Source organism: Babylonia areolata, chromosome 10, assembly GCF_041734735.1.
Source record: "Babylonia areolata isolate BAREFJ2019XMU chromosome 10, ASM4173473v1, whole genome shotgun sequence".
NCBI lineage: Eukaryota > Metazoa > Mollusca > Gastropoda > Neogastropoda > Buccinidae > Babylonia > Babylonia areolata.
The window spans coordinates 23,143,092-23,160,591 of NC_134885.1; the positions used below are offsets into that span (position 1 = coordinate 23,143,092).

At 45.4% G+C, this 17,500-nt stretch overlaps 1 protein-coding gene and 1 pseudogene across 1 annotated transcript in view; both read left to right on the plus strand.

Annotated features, from left to right (window-relative positions):
• The window catches only part of LOC143286314 (uncharacterized), a 46,060-nt gene extending 41,287 nt beyond the window's left edge, over positions 1 to 4,773 (plus strand). The window contains exon 4 of the mRNA XM_076593853.1: positions 4,715 to 4,773. Within this exon, the coding sequence (XP_076449968.1) occupies positions 4,715 to 4,773 (59 nt within the window). The remainder of the gene's footprint in view (positions 1 to 4,714) is intronic.
• Positions 4,774 to 16,866: 12,093 nt separating this feature from the next.
• Positions 16,867 to 16,985, plus strand: LOC143287057 (5S ribosomal RNA; annotated as a pseudogene).
• The last annotated feature ends 515 nt before the right edge of the window (positions 16,986 to 17,500 follow it).

The following is a 17,500-nucleotide window of genomic DNA, read 5'->3' on the forward strand; positions in this document are numbered from 1 at the left end:
GTGTGTGTGTGTGTGCGTTCATGTATGTGTGTGTGGCAATGTCCAGTTTCCCCACTGAGACGGAATGAGTAGTGTTCACGAAGTGTGGACGTTCACTCCGCCAGTCACACAGAGGAGTGGGGGGGTTAAAGAAATGTGGATGTGTAGCCTCTGTGTGTGTGTGTGTGAACGTTTTTTCCCCCTCCAGACGGAATGAGTAGTGTTCACAACAAGGCGTGGACGTTCACTCGGAGGAATGAAGGGGAAGAAATGTGGATATTGACTCTGTGTGTGTGTGTGTGCGTGTGTGTGCGTGTATGTGTGTGTGTGTGTGTGTGTGTGTGTGTGTGTGTGTGCATGCATGTGCGTGTATTTGTGTGTATGTGTGTGTGTGTGAAAGTGATGACGCTTTGCTCTCGTATCAGTACGTACCACAGCCAGTCAGTACGCTTGCTTTCCATTTATACTTATCGCCAGTATTTACTCCTCCCTGCCCTCCTTCCACTTCACCTTGAGTGGTAGTCTGGAAGCCAGTTATTCGGATGGACGATAATCCGAGATCCCGTGTGTAGCAGACATTTAACGCAAGCAAAAAAAAAAAAAAAAAAAAAAAAAAAAAAAAGGGGGGGGGGGGGAGTGGGAGGGGGGGGGGGACCAACAAACAACAACAACAAAAAAAAAACAACCACCCAAAACCCAATAGCAACAAAAGGGATGTTTGTGACAACAACAACAACAACAACAACAAAAACAACCAAAAAAAAAAAAAAATCCACATTAATATGGCAAAGATACACTTGCAGACAGTTTTGTTTTTCATTTTCACCTTCTCAATGAAGTGTCACTGCGTTCGGACGAATCCATATACGCAACACCACATCTGCTGGGCAGATGCCTGACCAGCAGCATCAGCCAACACGCTTGTTGTTAGGCTTTGAGTGCATGATTATGATATATTTGTGACCTATCAGAAGGGGTTCCTTCTCCAGAATTTTGCAAACACTTTTGTTACCCTGGGGCTCTTTCAGGGCGCCAAGTGCGCATTTATTAGCTGTATATATTAGGTGTATATATTAGCTGTATATATTAGGTATATATATTAGCTGTATATTAGTATGTGCTAATCAGAGAGCTGCTCCCGAAGACCCTCAACTGAAGTAGGCAAACAAACAAACAAAAATGGCGGCTTGGGTCAACAAAATTGTAAGTTCGTGTTCACGAGACAGGTAATGCAACATCGTTTTTTAATTTTAAACCCAACACTCCATTAGAATGGTGAATGTAATAACCCCACACGTTCTCAAATGCCTGCACCGCAAAATGCACAAAAACTGTCGTTTGAATTGGTCCCATAATTTCGGTTACCAAAGTAGGAAATTACCATACAATATATAGATGATAGTCAGTCGTGTCCGACTATGACCATCAGAACAGCAGAGGAGGCAACTGCTGTTCAGACTATTTGGGGTAGAATTTGATTATAGTGGAGAGTGTCTTGCCCAAGTACATCCCCACTCTCTCGGTTAAGAGGGTTTTAGGACAGTCGGCGTTGGGATGGTTCCCAAAGGCTCACTAGCCCACAAGGCTGCAGCACTAAGAACCAGTGCAATTTTGTCTCCTAGTTTTAGAGTCATAGTCCTTCACAAAAGACTAAGCTGTAAATGGTTTCCCATTGACTGGAGAAACCATTGATAATACAGCTCTCACTTTGCTGTTGGCCCAAATGTAAACTTACGTCAATCTGTGATATAAGCCGAGTGTTGGCCATACAATATAGGCCTAACACATAGGCCTGTTACATGTATCTGAAACAGGTGGGCTGATACAGACCTGTAAATCATCTGTTCAGTTGGCTTTGGTGTGACGACGTTTTGGAAAGGTTAATGGATGACGTAATTTATTTATCACGTCATTGAAATCTTGTCTCGCCCAGTCCCTGTTCATGTTGCCTCCTCCTGAATGAATGAACAAGATCTCGCCCCGACGTCCAGTTTAATCGACATGAGCGCCAGGTTTTGGTGTGCTACTTTTTCCATTTCTTTGAACGTATATATCACAGATTGACATAAGTTTACAGTTGGGCCAAAAGCAAACTGAGAGCTGTATTATCAATGGTTTCTCCAGTCAACGGGAAACCATTTATACAGCTTAGTCTTTTGTGAAGGACTATGACTTTCAAACTAGGAGGCAAAATTGCACTGGCTCTTAGTGCTGCAGCCTTGTGGGGCTAGTTGGCCTTTGGGAACCATCCCAACGCCGACTGTCCTAAAACCCTCTTGGCCGAGAGAGTGGGGATGTACTTGGGCAAGACACTCTCCACTATAATCAAATTCTACCCCAAATAGTCGGAACAGCAGTTGCCTCTTCTGCTGTTCTGATGGTCATAGTCGGAAACGACTGATTATCATATATTCCACGGGACGCCTTATCCATATCAAGATAAGATAAGATAAGAATAACTTTATTATCTCCAACTGGAGAAATTTGGTCAGGTGCATTATCACAACATAGACAAGTAAACAACATGGGGACCATAACTGTAAAAGTCAACAACAGCTTTTACGAATATTACGAAGATACAAATGTAAAAAAGCACAAGGACAGGGCGAGGACAGCAAAAACACGAATGAAACACAGAGCACAAACACCTGCGTGTCGCCCCCTCGCGAAGCGCCACCATGGATGTTTTCTTTCCGATCATTTTTAGTCTGTTTCCTGACAGAAGGTCGCTTGTTAAGTTGTTTTCGCCGCGATATGCAGAGTCATATGTCATCAGTAAAATGACATGATTGGTTGTTGAGTTGCGACTCATTCGGTCGGAATGTAGATAGGCCCAACATGCTGTGCTTAAAACTGAAAAATGTAGACGGATGCTTTTCTTCAGAAAAAAAAGGATAAAAAAAAAAAAAAAGATTCCGTACGTGTACTCGAGCCTGTCAAGGATTTGTTGTTGTTGTTTTTGTTGAAAAACCAAAAAAACAAAAACATGTTACCTCTCAGTACTTAACTGCTAAAATGTTGTGTTGGCTTCCGTGATCCAGTGCATAAAAAAAAGCTATCATAAATGGACTGAAAACTTTTATTACATGATTATAAATCATTTGTAACAATGTCAGCTTCACGTCACATTTCTGTATAAGATAAACGACCAAGTATGTGTTTTGTGTGTGTGTGTGTGTGTGTGTGTGTGCACGCGCGCGCGAACGAGCGAGCTGGCGACGTTTTTCCTCGGTTTGAAATCATTGCATTGAAAAGTCAAAAGGGAAGCAACCCGTTTAAGATTCGAGTAGAGTCAAACTGCAGTTACCTTTCTTCAACCAACATTCCGTGATTTCTCTGACACATCTCTGCATCACCAAAAAGTGCAAAGGAATGGCAGCTGCCGATGCATAATTCTCACCCATACCTGTTCAACTCCTTGTTGTCTGAGAGTTGTATTAACACATTTAATCGGAATGTAATCATCATTTTATAGCCAAGTTTTAGAGCCAGAAACTGCATGTGTCGTCTTGCCTGTGTGACTGCTTCTGTTCAGTATTGACTGACGTGGGTTTTGTGTATGCCTGGTGGTGTCTTCATGTGTTCTTCTTCTTCTTCTTCTTCTGTGTTCGTGGGCTGCAACTCCCACGTTCACTCGTATATGCGCGAGTGGGCTTTTACGTGTATGACCGTTTTTAACCCGCCATGTAGGCAGCCATACTCCGCTTTCGGGGGTGTGCATGCTGGGTATGTTCTTGTTTCCATAACCCACCGAACGCTGACACGGATTACAGGATCTTTAACGTGCGTATTTGATCTTCTGCTTGCGTATACACACGAAGGGGGTTCAGGCACTAGCAGGTCTGCACATATGTTGACCTGGGAGATCGTAAAAATCTCCACCCTTTACCCACCAGGCGCCGTCACCGTGATTCGAACCCGGGACCCTCAGATTGAAAGTCCATCGCTTTAACCACTCGGCTATTGCGCCCGTGTCTTCATGTGTTCGAATGACTATTCGTGTACTTCATTATCATAACTCTACTGTTGTTATTAACCTTGTGTGTGTGTGTGTGTGTGTGTGTGTGTGAGTCTGTCAGTCTGGGGGCAGGGGGGGGGGGGCAGGGGAGGGGTGGGTGCAGCGGCGAGGGTGGAGGGAGGGGGGAGGGGCAGTGGGGGGGGGGGGGCGTGGGGGAGGAGGGGCAGGCACCCGCTCCATTATTTTCAATGTCTGTCCATATTGTCTGATTTTGATCAGTATAAGTATTTAACGTTTTTCACACAGCAAGACTACTCACACAAGTCTTGCCACAACAGCAAGACTAGCAAACTCCAAGCTAGGCTAGCGACAGTACTGAAGACTAGCCACAGACAACTGAGACTGGTCGCTCCAAGCAAGGCTAGTCACAGACAAGATTGGTCACTGCAAGACTAATCACAGCGACATACAGCAAGACTAGCCACAGACACAACATGACTAATTGATACACAGTAAGGCTAGTCACAGCGAGACTGATTGATATGGATACTAATAGAGGCGCCTATCCTCGGTCGGAGACCAAGCTCTAAGCGCTTTACAAACACGGGGTCATTTACACAACAGGCTGCCTACCTGGGTAGAGACGACTGACGGCTGCCCTTGGGCGCTCATCATACGTTTCCTGTGTCGTTCAATCATCATATTTCAGGCACGCACACATGCAAACTCAGACAAACGTGTAACATTTAACATTTTACGTGTATGACCGTTTCACAGCGACTCACAGCGAGACTAGTCACAGCGAGACTGATTACAGGGACTCACAGCGAGACTAGTCACAGCGAGACTAATTCCAGCGACTCACAGCGAGACTAGTCACAGCAAGACTAATTCCAGCGACTCACAGCGAGACTAGTCACAGCGAGACTAATTCCAGCGACTCACAGCGAGACTAGTCACAGCGAGACTAGTCACAGCAAGACTAATTACAGCGGCTCACAGCGAGACTAGTCACAGCGAGACTAATTCCAGCGACTCACAGCGAGACCAGTCACAGCAAAACTAATTACAGCGACTCACAGCGAGACTAGTCACAGCGAGACTAGTCACAGCAAGACTAATTACAGCGGCTCACAGCGAGACTAGTCACAGCGAGACTTGTCACAGCAAGACTAATTCCAGCGACTCACAGCGAGACTAGTCACAGCAAGACTAATTCCAGCGACTCACAGCGAGACCAGTCACAGCGAGACTAGTCACAGCAAGACTAATTACAGCGACTCACAGCGAGACCAGTCACAGCGAGACTAGTCACAGCAAGACTAATTACAGCGACTCACAGCGAGACCAGTCACAGCAAGTCTAACCACAGCGAGGTCAGTTACAACAAGGACGAGGCACGAGAAGTGCAGAATCTGAACTGTGACATTCTGATCTCCACGACACCACTTCAACGGAGAAGAAGGCGGTTACAGCAACGCACTGTGGAGTGCAGAGAGCAAGATGAGACACCGAAAGGATATCTTGGTCATCCACTGCATCCGTGCTCATCCTCCAGTCGTCTCGACTTAGTCTTGCCACTGGAAATTGGTGGACCCGGACGAGAGAGTGAGGTCGACGTTGCGCAACTCCTCTTCACTTTAAACAAACTCATCGCGCAAGTCATCAGTCATCCTTAATGACCTTTCATCCTTCACACCACTGCAGGACAAAGCGTCCCTGGCTGGGCTGCAGGGACAATCTTAACGAGCGACAAGTCCGCTGTGTGTTAAGACTGTTCCTATGTCCACACGCTAATTGCATCAGTAGACTTGGGGGGAAATTCTCTAAGCTAAGCAAGCTTTTAGCGCTGCTACTGAAGATCACTGTTGCAACCCCAGCCCCTGTCTTCATATACCCCTCATGAATACATCTGTACATCACTGTCAGATCTAGAAAGATCTGCACAAATCTAGAAAACCAAAATGGAACACCCAGCCAGGAATCGTGGGCTTGGTTGCGAAATGAAAACGTGCGAGCGAGCGCGCGTGAGTGTGTGTGTGTGTGTGTGTGTGTGCGCGCGCGCGCACGTGCGTGCGTACGTGCATGTGCGAGTGAGCGCGCGATCAGTTCCACGTTTCTTGCTCTTTTCTTTTCTTTTTTTATTTTTTTCTTCTTTTTTTTTCCGTTTCTTTTTTTTTTTCTCGTAATGATGTACGCAGGTATAAATGGATTGTAGAGTGTTGCCAATCTCTGTTAACTTAGTGCTGACTGGAAGAAAGTTTGTAACGTTGTGTGCAGTCATAAGTGTGCCACGTACGCTCTGTGCCAGCTGGTTCCTCTTGAGGGCTGTATGTATAAAAGCAGTTTGTGCTTACTCCACCATCCTACTGAAATGAATATTCCTTTCGTTTCTTTCAGGGTACTGTTGGAACACTATTGTCGACGTTGTGCGTGCGTGTTGAGGGTATTCAGAAATGACTTGAGATATTTTTTCCGTAAATTTACGAAAATCAGTAAATCTGAGAGCCCCATGGGTCTCCGATCCAGAGATTGGTGAAAATCCTTGGAGAAAATCAAGGGCTGTATCTATATTATGTACTAAGTTCGTTTTCAGTTGATCGGACTCGCGCGTAGATCAGTATTCCCAAACGGTTTGAATTCTCATTTTATTCAAGATTCGGCGAATTGTATGCTTGAGAGAGCCCGTTTCAAAACGCCACCCACCGCCAGGCGGACATTTTCTGCAGCGCTGCGCGCACAGATCTGCGTCTGAATCAAGTACACTCCAAAACAGAACAGTTCTTCAGTAGCTCATGGAGGCGTCACTGCGTTCGGACACATCCATACACGCTACACCACATCTTCCAAGCAGATGCCTGACCAGCAGCGAAACCCAACGCGCTTAGTCAGGCCTCGAGAAGAAAAAGAAAAAGAAAATAAGAACTAGAAATAAAGATGAAATGAAATAAAACAAATAAATAAATAGATGAATACATAGATAGTTTTGAAAAAAAAAGACAATAAAGTTAATAAAATGAAATAAAATCGAATAGAATTCAAACAAAAAGAAGAAGAAATTTTCAGTACGTATTCCCCGTCTATTCAGCGCCGCATTCGGTCTCGTTTCTCAACCGCCTTGGTTGACTGAAGTCAAGTCCGCAGTGGTCAAGATGCCGATTCTGACAGGCGATCTCTCTCCGTGGCACGTGTTTTGACCACTGTCACACACACACACACACACACACACACACACACACACACACACAGTGCCGGCTTTGCACCTGAACCTTGTTTATTTCGATATCAGCAGGAGCGCGCGCGCGCGCACACACACACACACACACACACACACACACACACGCACGCACACACACACACACGCACGCACACACACACACACACACACACACACACACACACACACACACACACGCACGGAGAAGAGGAGGCAGAGCCAGAAATTTTTCTCAGCTCATGATTCTTGTTTGTTTCGATAATGTGACATTGGCTGTGAAAGGGTTAAACCTAAGGTTCTGTATCTCAGTCTTGCGAGCATATCTCTGTGCCATTTATTGGTAAGTACTTCTGGAAATTTCTCCGGTTCTAAAATAGTTTTAAAGGAATAGAACCAAAAATAAATGGATCCAAGAAATATACGTATCATCTTCCATCTCAGAGTGCCAGTTCTGTTTATAGCAAGACACTAAACGATCTTTAGATTATGAAATAATCCCGTTCCGTCCCCCAAACTCCCTGGCTAAGCCATGCAGTGCCAAATCTGTTTACGGTTAGAACTTGTTTGATTTGACCCCACCCAGTAAAAGGTTCTAAACTCAACCTGCTGGAGTGAGATATTGTATGTCTGGCTATAATATTATCGCTTTGGAGGGAGCGGAATAAGCTTTAACGAGTATTATAGCATTATGAATAGAATACCTTACATGAAATAAGTGATTCTCGTAAGTTTGATATGAGCAGGAACCATTACACTGTTGTCACCACACACACACACACACACACACACAGAGAGCGAGAGAGAGATTTAGAAGATGAAGGTATCACGTGATTCTCGTTTATTTTGATATGAGCAGATGCCATTGCATTGTTGTCAGTACACACACACACACACACACAGTGTTGCATTGAAAACAATGCTCGCACCCAGTCTCTCTTAGTTTACGTGATTAATTTGATACAGTTTCAGATCTTCAGAAAATGTGGGTTTATGAGCTTACGCGTATAATCTGTATGCTTTATACGTATGTTTATTCAACGCAAACACAGTGATTCGCCATGCGCATTTTCAATACTTTTGTTCAGATGAAGTTTTCTATTTTTGATCGCAGGAGAGCCTTCCACCTTTCTTTTAACCCGTATTTTTGACGGGCGCAATAGCCGAATGGTTAAAGCGTTGGACTTTCAATCTGAGGGTCCCGGGTTCGAATCACGGTGACGGCGTCTGGTGGGTGAAGGGTGGAGATTTTCACGATCTCCCAGGTCAACATATGTGCAGACCCGCTAGTGCCTGAACCCCATTCGTGTGTATATGCAAGCAGAAGATCAAATACGCACGTTAAAGATCCTGTAATCCATGTCAGCGTTCGGTGGGTTATGGAAACAAGAACATACCCAGCATGCACACCCCCGAAAACGGAGTATGGCTGCCTACATGGCGGGGTAAAAACGGTCATACACGTAAAAGCCCACTCGTGTGCATACGAGTGAACGTGGGAGTTGCAGCCCACGAAAGCAGAAGAAGAAGAAGAGGAGGAGCTTACATGTATAATCTGTATGCTTTATACGTACGTTTATTCAACCAACACAGTGATTCGCCATGCGCATTTTCAATACTTTTGTTCAGATGAAGTTTTCTGTTTCTGATCGCAGGAGAGTCTTCCAACTTACTTTTAACTCACTCAGTACGGCCAGTCCTCGCTTCTCCTCTACACAAACCCCTCGGATGTCCAGTGGGTGTCTGAATGACCCAACCTTTAGCTTCCGTCGTCAGAATTGTGGTATTCTTTGTCAACATTCACCTCTTCAGTATAAGAGGCTTCCGCTTGCAATATTTTGATGATGACAACTGGGGTGAAACGCTGTTAACGTCGTCTCTTTCGCCGTTCGTATGGAGGGAGTTAACCCGTATTTTTGATTCAGCTTCAAACTGAACCCACTCCCACCCCTGCTTTCAGTAAACTTTTATAAATTCTGTAACCTTATTTCTGGTTTCCCATGGCGGTTAGGCGGGTGGGGGGTTGGGGGGGAGGTGTCTTGTGATGGTCGGACCGGGGGCTGTGTCATACTTTGTCACAAGTACTTGCGTCTCACATACATGCACACCAACACACACACACACACACACGTACACACAGATATATGTGTACACCAAATAACACACACACACACACACACACACACACGCGTGCGCGCGCGCGCGCGAGCACACGCACACACACACACCAAAAAACACACACGCGCGCGCGCACACACACACACACACACACACACACACACACACACACACCACAAAAATGTTGAATATGTCTCTGATCAGCGAGTGGAAAATTAATGTTTAACTCTGAAAGGAGGAGAAGAGAGTGCGGGGGATGTGGGGAAGGTTGTGTGGGTGTTTGGATAAGAGAGAAAGAAAGGGGTGAGGAGTGCGTGGGGTAGGGAGGGGGGCGACGGGGGGACAGGGGGGGTGGGGGGGAGCAGGGAGTATGGGGGGGTGGGGGGGGGGCCGGTGGGGGGCTAAATTTTGCCCTGTGTACCTGTCTGGCTGGGAGAGAGGTGAGATGTTGGAACCAGCCGCCTACGTGAAGATGCCAACCGAGCAAACTTGGCAGCTGCCGTGTGTGTGTGTGTGTGTGTGTGTGTGTGTGTGTGTGTGTGTGTGTGTGTGTGTGTGTGTGTGTGTGTGTGTGTGTGTGTGTGTGTGTGTGTGTGTGTGTGCGTGTGTGTGTGTGTGTGTGTGTGTGTGTGTGTGTGCGTGTGTGTGTGTGTGTGTTTGTGTGTGTGTGTGCGTGTGTGTGTGTGTGTGTGTGTGTGTGTGGAACTGCAAACAACCGTCATCGGTTTACCTGTGCGTCAACAAACAACACGCCGCATCCTGCAAGCTTGTCTTGGAGTTACTCTCCACGCACAAGATTTCCCTACACACATTTTCCTTGCCTTTATTTTAAGAAATTCAATAATAATAATAATAATAATAATAATTACATTAATGATAATAATAACAAGAAAAGCAAGGCCTTCAAGACTCACTTGTGATACACTTAAAGAAAAAATTTTATATATATATATATATATATATATATATATATATTATAAAGATATGAAAATCAAAAATTAGTTTGTTGAAGTGTGTTCTCTTATCGTTATTATTACAATTATATACAGCGCTTTTTTTTTTGCTTTTTTTTTTTGGGGGGGAGGGGGGGGGGAGGGAGAGAAAAAGAAAAAACCCAAACTTATAAAAATCAAAAATTAGTTTGTTAAAGTGTGTTCTCTATTCCTAATTATATTATATACAGTTTCGCGGAAAGAAAGAAGGCTTCAATACAGATTCGAACCCAGGATTTTCGGATCACAAATGAGTGGTTTCGTGCACTGCGCTAATGGGGCATTCTACGATGACGTTAAAAAATTATTACCTAAGCATATACATTTAGTGGAATAACTCGAGAACGGTAATCGAAGTGAAAACGCCATGTAAATCGTGTTCTTTTGGTATTTCTCGGGCATTTAAGAATTTCTAAAGGAGACGTTCCCATCGCCTGAAACACACTGCAATATGTGTCCGATATTTATAGATCTGTACTGGCAGAAATCCCTGTTGGAGAAGCATCGAAAGTACGACACCGTCCATTCAATTTCTCTTTTCTGTTCCTTCAAGTTAATTCAGAATCCACTTTAAAACATTCATATGCAGTAAACACGTCGATGAATGTTTAAGAAATTCTTTTTAATTCCCGGTAAAAGAGACGTTGCCATCGTGTCAGGCTTTGCAACATGTTTAGTCAAGATCTGCACAGACCAGTGCCGTGCAGACGAGGCAGAGAAACGGTCGATTCAGATTTTCTTTTCAGTTCATTCTTGTTAATTCAGTGTCCACTTTAGAACATTCATATGCAATAAACACGTCAATAATGTAGTTAGTGTCACTGTATGTGTTCTGTCCAGAATTTGTATTTCTTTGCTTTTAATTGCGAACAAGAAAAACGTGGTCATGGCGTTTATTACAAGACGTTTGGGCAACTGCACAGGGTTAACAGCGTTTTCGGAATCCAGAACCAGCATCAACGAAATGAACAGTTAATGACTGAGAAATACTGTTAAAATCGGGAGACGTACAACCTATTTTTGGTATGGCTGTGAAGATTTTTTTTCCTACTATGTTTAAACCAAATTTGGTATTGGCAGACAAAGTATTTCCAGAGAAAATGGAAATGTTAAAGTTTACCACGGACACACAGACACAGACACACACACACACACACACACACACACACACACACAGAACCGAACACCGGGTTATAACATAGACTCACTTTGTTCACACAAGTGAGTGTCGATAAAACGAGAGAAAAAGAAAGGAAAAACAAAGCACTTGCAACGTCCGGATTTGACCCTGTGCGGTCGCCTGGACAATAAGCAACATAGGAACGCAATCCTGCCTGACCAGAAATGGTTGAGACAGCACTGAGAGGACGGACTCTGATGGAGAGAATGGAGAAAGGATAGAGACAGTCACTGTCAGTACCACCACACAGCATTGTGATGGAGCCAACCCCAGTACTTCACACGACAGGGAGCTTGCTGCTTGTCGCACATAACAACTGTAACGATCTTGCCAGAAGGACAAAACAAACCTAGGGATGCGCTCAGAAATGTGACGGTCTCCAAAAAGGAATAATAGGAGGAAAAAAAACCCTGCTATTCCCAAGTGTGTGTGTGTCAGTGTATGCGTGCGCGTGTGTGTGTGTGTGTGTTTGTATGTGTGTAGTGCGTGCATGCATGCTTGTGTGCACGTGTGTGTGTGGTTGCGTGCATACGTGTGTGAAAATGTGTGTGTGTGTGCGTGCGTGTGTGTATACCTGTGATCCCAGTGACGACTCAATCAATACCTGCCCTCTGTTTGCCTGACACTGGAGAAGAAAGTTTGTTGTTGTTGTTTTTTTTTTGGGGGGGGATACACACCTTCCCTCTCTTCCTCCTTCTCCTCCTCCTCCTCTTCCTTTTCTGAGGGTGCTGATAACATTGCAGAAGTGATGTACACATAGATATGTGGATGTTGGTGGGATGGAGGCGAGGAGGGAAGGGGAAGGGGAGGGCAGAGTCAGGGCAGATGGGGGCCGGGGTGGGGGTTAGGGGTGTACAGCCTGTTTACTTCGTCAGTGCAAATGTTGCGCACCTGTACAGAACGTTATTGCACATAAATCATGTATGGCTAAAAAATAACCCAGCTGTGTGCAAGTGCACGGTGTGTATCTTCTGTGTGTGTCGGGTGGTGTTGAACTGATGACTTAGTCGAATGTATTTTTCCCCTACAGAGAGAGGGAGAGAGTGAGGGGGGGGGGAGACGGAGAGAGAGAGAGAAGGGGGGGGGGAGTACAGTTTATACAGAGCGTAAACCTTAGAGTGTTCTTGTGAGCAATCAAACAAACATATTATCACTAGGAGCATTATAAAAAATTAAATAAAAAGGGTGGGGGGGGGTGAACGAAATAAATAAAATATCTGTGTAAACGAGAAAGGGTGGCTGCGAGACAGACAGAGAGACAGATAGAGAGACAGGGGGGGGGGGGGCGTTGGGGGGGGGGGGGGGGGGCAGAGGGATGGATACATAAGAGAGAGAGAGAGAGAGAGAGAGCTGAACTGAATTTTTATTTGTGAGGGTGGGTAATAGAATAAGCAAACAATTGCTTTTTCTTTTCTTTTTCTTTTTTTTTTTTTCTTTCCATCTTGCCCTCGAAAGAGAAAAATGTCAAAAAGGAGAGAGAGAGAGGAGAGAGAGAGAGAGAGAGAGAGAGAGAGAGAGAGAGAGAAAGGGAGGGGGAGAGAGAGAGAGAAACAAACATGACTGACAAGAAACAGCAGTGTGTAGCCCCCCATCCCCCCGCCCCCACACTGCCAGAACTCAATTGGCACAGCATCAAAGTGACTGGGGCTCTTTCTCCTTGCTATGCCTCCTCCACACAGTTGCCACGACTCAAGGGTGCTGCGCTTGGCTTTTGGCTTCATCGTGTTTGTGTGTTTGCCTGTTGTCTTCATCTGCCCCAAGCTTTCTCTCTCTCTCTGCCCCCGCTCCCCCCCCCCCCACCCCCTCTCTCCCTCTCTGTGTCTACCTGTCTGTCTGTCTGTCTTCTCTAACTCTCTCTCTCTCTCTCTCTCTCTCTCTCTCTCTCTCTCTCTCTCTCTCTGTCTCCCTGTCTGTCTTCTCTCTCTCTCTCTCTCTCTCTCTCTCTCTCTCTCTCTCTCTGTCTCCCTGTCTGTCTGTCTGTCTTCTCTCTCTCTCTCTCTCTCTCTCTCTCTCTCTCTCTCTCTCTCTCTCTGTCTCCCTGTCTGTCTGTCTTCTCTCTCTCTCTCTCTCTCTCTCTCTCTCTCTCTCTCTCTCTCTCTCTCTCTCTCTCTCTCCCTGTCTGTGTCTGTCTTCTCTCTCTCTCTCTCTCTCTCTCTCTCTCCCTGTCTGTCTGTCTGTCTTCTCTTTCTCTCTCCTTCTCACCCTCTCTCTCTCTCCTCTCTCTGTGCCCCTCTCTCTCTCTCCCTCTGTCTCCCTGTCTGTGTGTCTGTGTCTATCTCTATTTATGTATATCTCTTTCTCTGTCTGTGCCTGTCTCTGTCTGTCTGTCTGTTTCTCTGTCTCTGTCTGTTTCTCTCTATATATATCTATCTGTGTGTGTGTGTGTGTGTGTGTGCGTGCGTGCGCGCGCGCGCGCGCGTGTGTGTGTGATCAAATCAAATCAAATAGTTTTGTTTATAGCCCAGCCGATTTCTGTGTGCGCGCATGCGCGTGTGCGCGTATATACAGATTTTTTTAATACCTGCGCGCGCGCGTGCGTTTGTGTGTGTGTGTGTGTGTGTGTGTAGAGAGAGAAATATATATATAGAGAGAGAGGGGGGGGGAGGAGTAACATGCACCATGTGTTGACACTCGTTTTGCCATCGCTGCCAGCATCTCTTGAAGTGCAGCATAATTCAGTCATTGTATGTTTGTATTTGTATTTCTCTTTTTATCACAACAGATTTCCCTGTGTGAAATTCGGGCTGCTCTCCCCAGGGAGAGCGCGTCACTACACTACAGCGCCACCCATTTTTTTGTATTTTTTCCTGCGTGCAGTTTTGTTTTTCCTACCGAAGTGGATTTTTCTACAGAATTTTGCCAGGAACAACCCTTTTGTTGCCGTGGGTTCTTTTACGTGCGCTAAGTGCATGCTGCACACGGGACCTCGGTTTAGCGTCTCACCCGAATGACTAGCGTCCAGACCACCACTCAAGGTCTAGTGGAGGGGGGGAGAAAATATCGGCGGCTGAGCCGTGATTCGAACCAGCGCGCTCAGATTCTCTCGCTTCCTAGGCGGACGCGTTACCTCTAGGCCATCACTCCATCATTGCAGACAGGCTGTCAGATTCTGTTAGACGTTCTTTCTTCCAACCGCTCAGTGACGTGCGTATCTATCGTACGCAGTTCGTAGGTACACGTACTGTTGTTTTTGGCACTGACTGAGTCATTTTGTGTGCTGCTCACGGAGCTGAAAGTATCACCGCTCTTCTTTTTATGTAAGACCAGACTCAGCTGTTTTTGGCTTTGCCCACAACTTAACTTACGCCTAGAAATGAAACGCAGTGTTATAAAAAAAAAAATAATAAAATAAATAAATAAAAAACCAGGAAGGGATGGGACCATGTTAGGTACGGGATCTCCCCGGTTGGGGATGCCGGGGGTCTTTCAGTGTAAACAGCATCCCCGCCTTCTGGGAATTCTGTGCTTGAAATTTCCTCTTTTCTATCACTCTCTTTGTTTCTGTCCTTTTTTTCTTCTTCTTCTTTTCTTTCTTCACTGTTGTCTCCTTTGTTTGTCTTCCCAGTCCATTCCCCTTTCTTTTCTCCTTCTTTTTTCAAGCAAGCCTTGACACGTTCTCTCTCTCTCTCTCTCTCTCTCTCTCTCTCTCTCTCTCTCTCTCTCTCTCTCTCTCTCTCTCTCTCTCTCTCTTTCTTTTCCACAGTCTATGATGTTCTGCCTGTGCTGTTTTTGCTCTGGTGATTAGGTAGTGAGATGTAAACTCTGAGATGGGGCACTAGCTGCCCATTCAACAGTGTTATTTGCCTATATGGCCTTTTTATGTATTTTTTTGTTTTGTTTGGCTTTGAAGTATGGTTTGTTCCTTTTTTTACGATTTTTTTTTTAATAATAATCTGGGGATGACGAATTAAGCGGAATGGCTGGCGTCCTCAGCATGGCCTAGTCTTGTTTGCCATAAGGAGCTAAATGGTTGGGATACTGTGTCATGAACTGTGTTCTGTGGGTTTGTCTTCTTTTGTGACAGTTTTGTGTTGACGCGGTGGAGCATTAAATCTTGTATGCTTTGACAGTCCTGTTAAGAAGGCCCTGTGCGGTCGTCTGGACTATAAGCAACAAGAACAGAGTATTGGAGCAAGAATATAATACACGTTACTGCCAAGACTAACTTTCCTTTATGTGTAGTAGTTAGGAACACACTGGGTCCTTGGTCTTTAGTCGTGAAGAATCTACCAGGTCCTTGGTCTGTAGTTGTTAGGAACCTTCTAGGTCCTTGGTCTGTAGTTGTTAGGAACTTACTGGGTCCTTGGTCTGTAGTTGTAAGGAACATACTAGGTCAGTGGTCTGTAGTTGTTAGGAACGTACTTTGTCCTTGGTCTGTAGTTGTAAGGAACCTACTGGGTCCTTGGTCTGTAGTTGTAAGGAACATACTGGGTCCTTGGTCTGTAGTTGTAAGGGACATACTGGGTCCTTGGTCTGTAGTTGTAAGGAACATACTGGGTCCTTGGTCTGTAGTTGTAAGGAACATACTGGGTCCTTGGTCTGTAGTTGTAAGGGACATACTGGGTCCTTGGTCTGTAGTTGTAAGGGACATACTGGGTCCTTGGTCTGTAGTTGTTAGGAACATACTGGGTCCTTGGTCTGTAGTTGGTTGGAACATACTGTGTCCTTGGTCTGTAGTTGTAAGGAACATACTAGGTCAGTGGTCTGTAGTTGTTAGGAACGTACTTTGTCCTTGGTCTGTAGTTGTAAGGAACCTACTGGGTCCTTGGTCTGTAGTTGTAAGGAACATACTGGGTCCTTGGTCTGTAGTTGTAAGGGACATACTGGGTCCTTGGTCTGTAGTTGTAAGGAACATACTGGGTCCTTGGTCTGTAGTTGTAAGGGACATACTGGGTCCTTGGTCTGTAGTTGTTAGGAACATACTGGGTCCTTGGTCTGTAGTTGGTTGGAACATACTGTGTCCTTGGTCTGTAGTTGTAAGGAACATACTTGGTCCTTGGTCTGTAGTTGTAAGGGACCTACTGGGTCCTTGGTCTGTAGTTGTTAGGAACATACTGGGTCCTTGGTCTGTAGTTGGTTGGAACATACTGTGTCCTTGGTCTGTAGTTGTAAGGGACCTACTAGGTCCTTGGTCTGTAGTAGTAAGGAACATACTGGGTCCTTGGTCTGTAGTTGGTTGGAACATACTGTGTCCTTGGTCTGTAGTTGTAAGGAACATACTGGGTCCTTGGTCTGTAGTTGTTAGGAACATACTGGGTCCTTGGTCTGTAGTTGGTTGGAACATACTGTGTCCTTGGTCTGTAGTTGTAAGGAACATACTTGGTCCTTGGTCTGTAGTTGTAAGGGACCTACTGGGTCCTTGGTCTGTAGTTGTAAGGAACATACTGTGTCCTTGGTCTGTAGTTGTAAGGAACCAAGGAACCAAGCCCATGGTCATACCACGTTGAAAACATCGGTTCTCCCTCGATCACCGAAGCAGAGCGACATCGGGCCCGGTGTGTACTTGGATGGGCGACCGCCTGGGAACACCGGGTGCTGTTGGCATTCCTTTGATTCGACCGAACGCAGTGACGCCTCCTTGAGAACCTGAAAGTGAACTGCAGGGAAACTACTGGACCCTTTTGTTATGTAGTTGTTGGGTACCTTTCTTCGATATTAATGCTAAAAGACCATCACGTATCCACAGTCACTGAGATTTTCCACAGTGGATTACAGAGCGGGTAGCAGAACAAGCCTGAATATTTGTACTAGAAATCCTGGTTTTCATCTGCATGTTACAAAACCTCCTAAATGCACACGAGAGAGAGAGACAGACAGACAGAGGGAGAGAGATTAATTTAATTCTACAGAAAGGGGCGTTCCCCGTTTGCCCACATGACAGGTTTACTTATTAAGCCAATAACCAGCTGGAGCCAGTGGCATTGCTCGGACGGAAGAGCCTAGTATGGTCGTAACCCGCTACTAACTGTGTGTAGTATTGAACGTAGGCATTTAGTCACGTGTAACTGTCAGAAAGTTAGAACCAAGCAATGCAACTGGTACCAGGTTATCTTCACCCC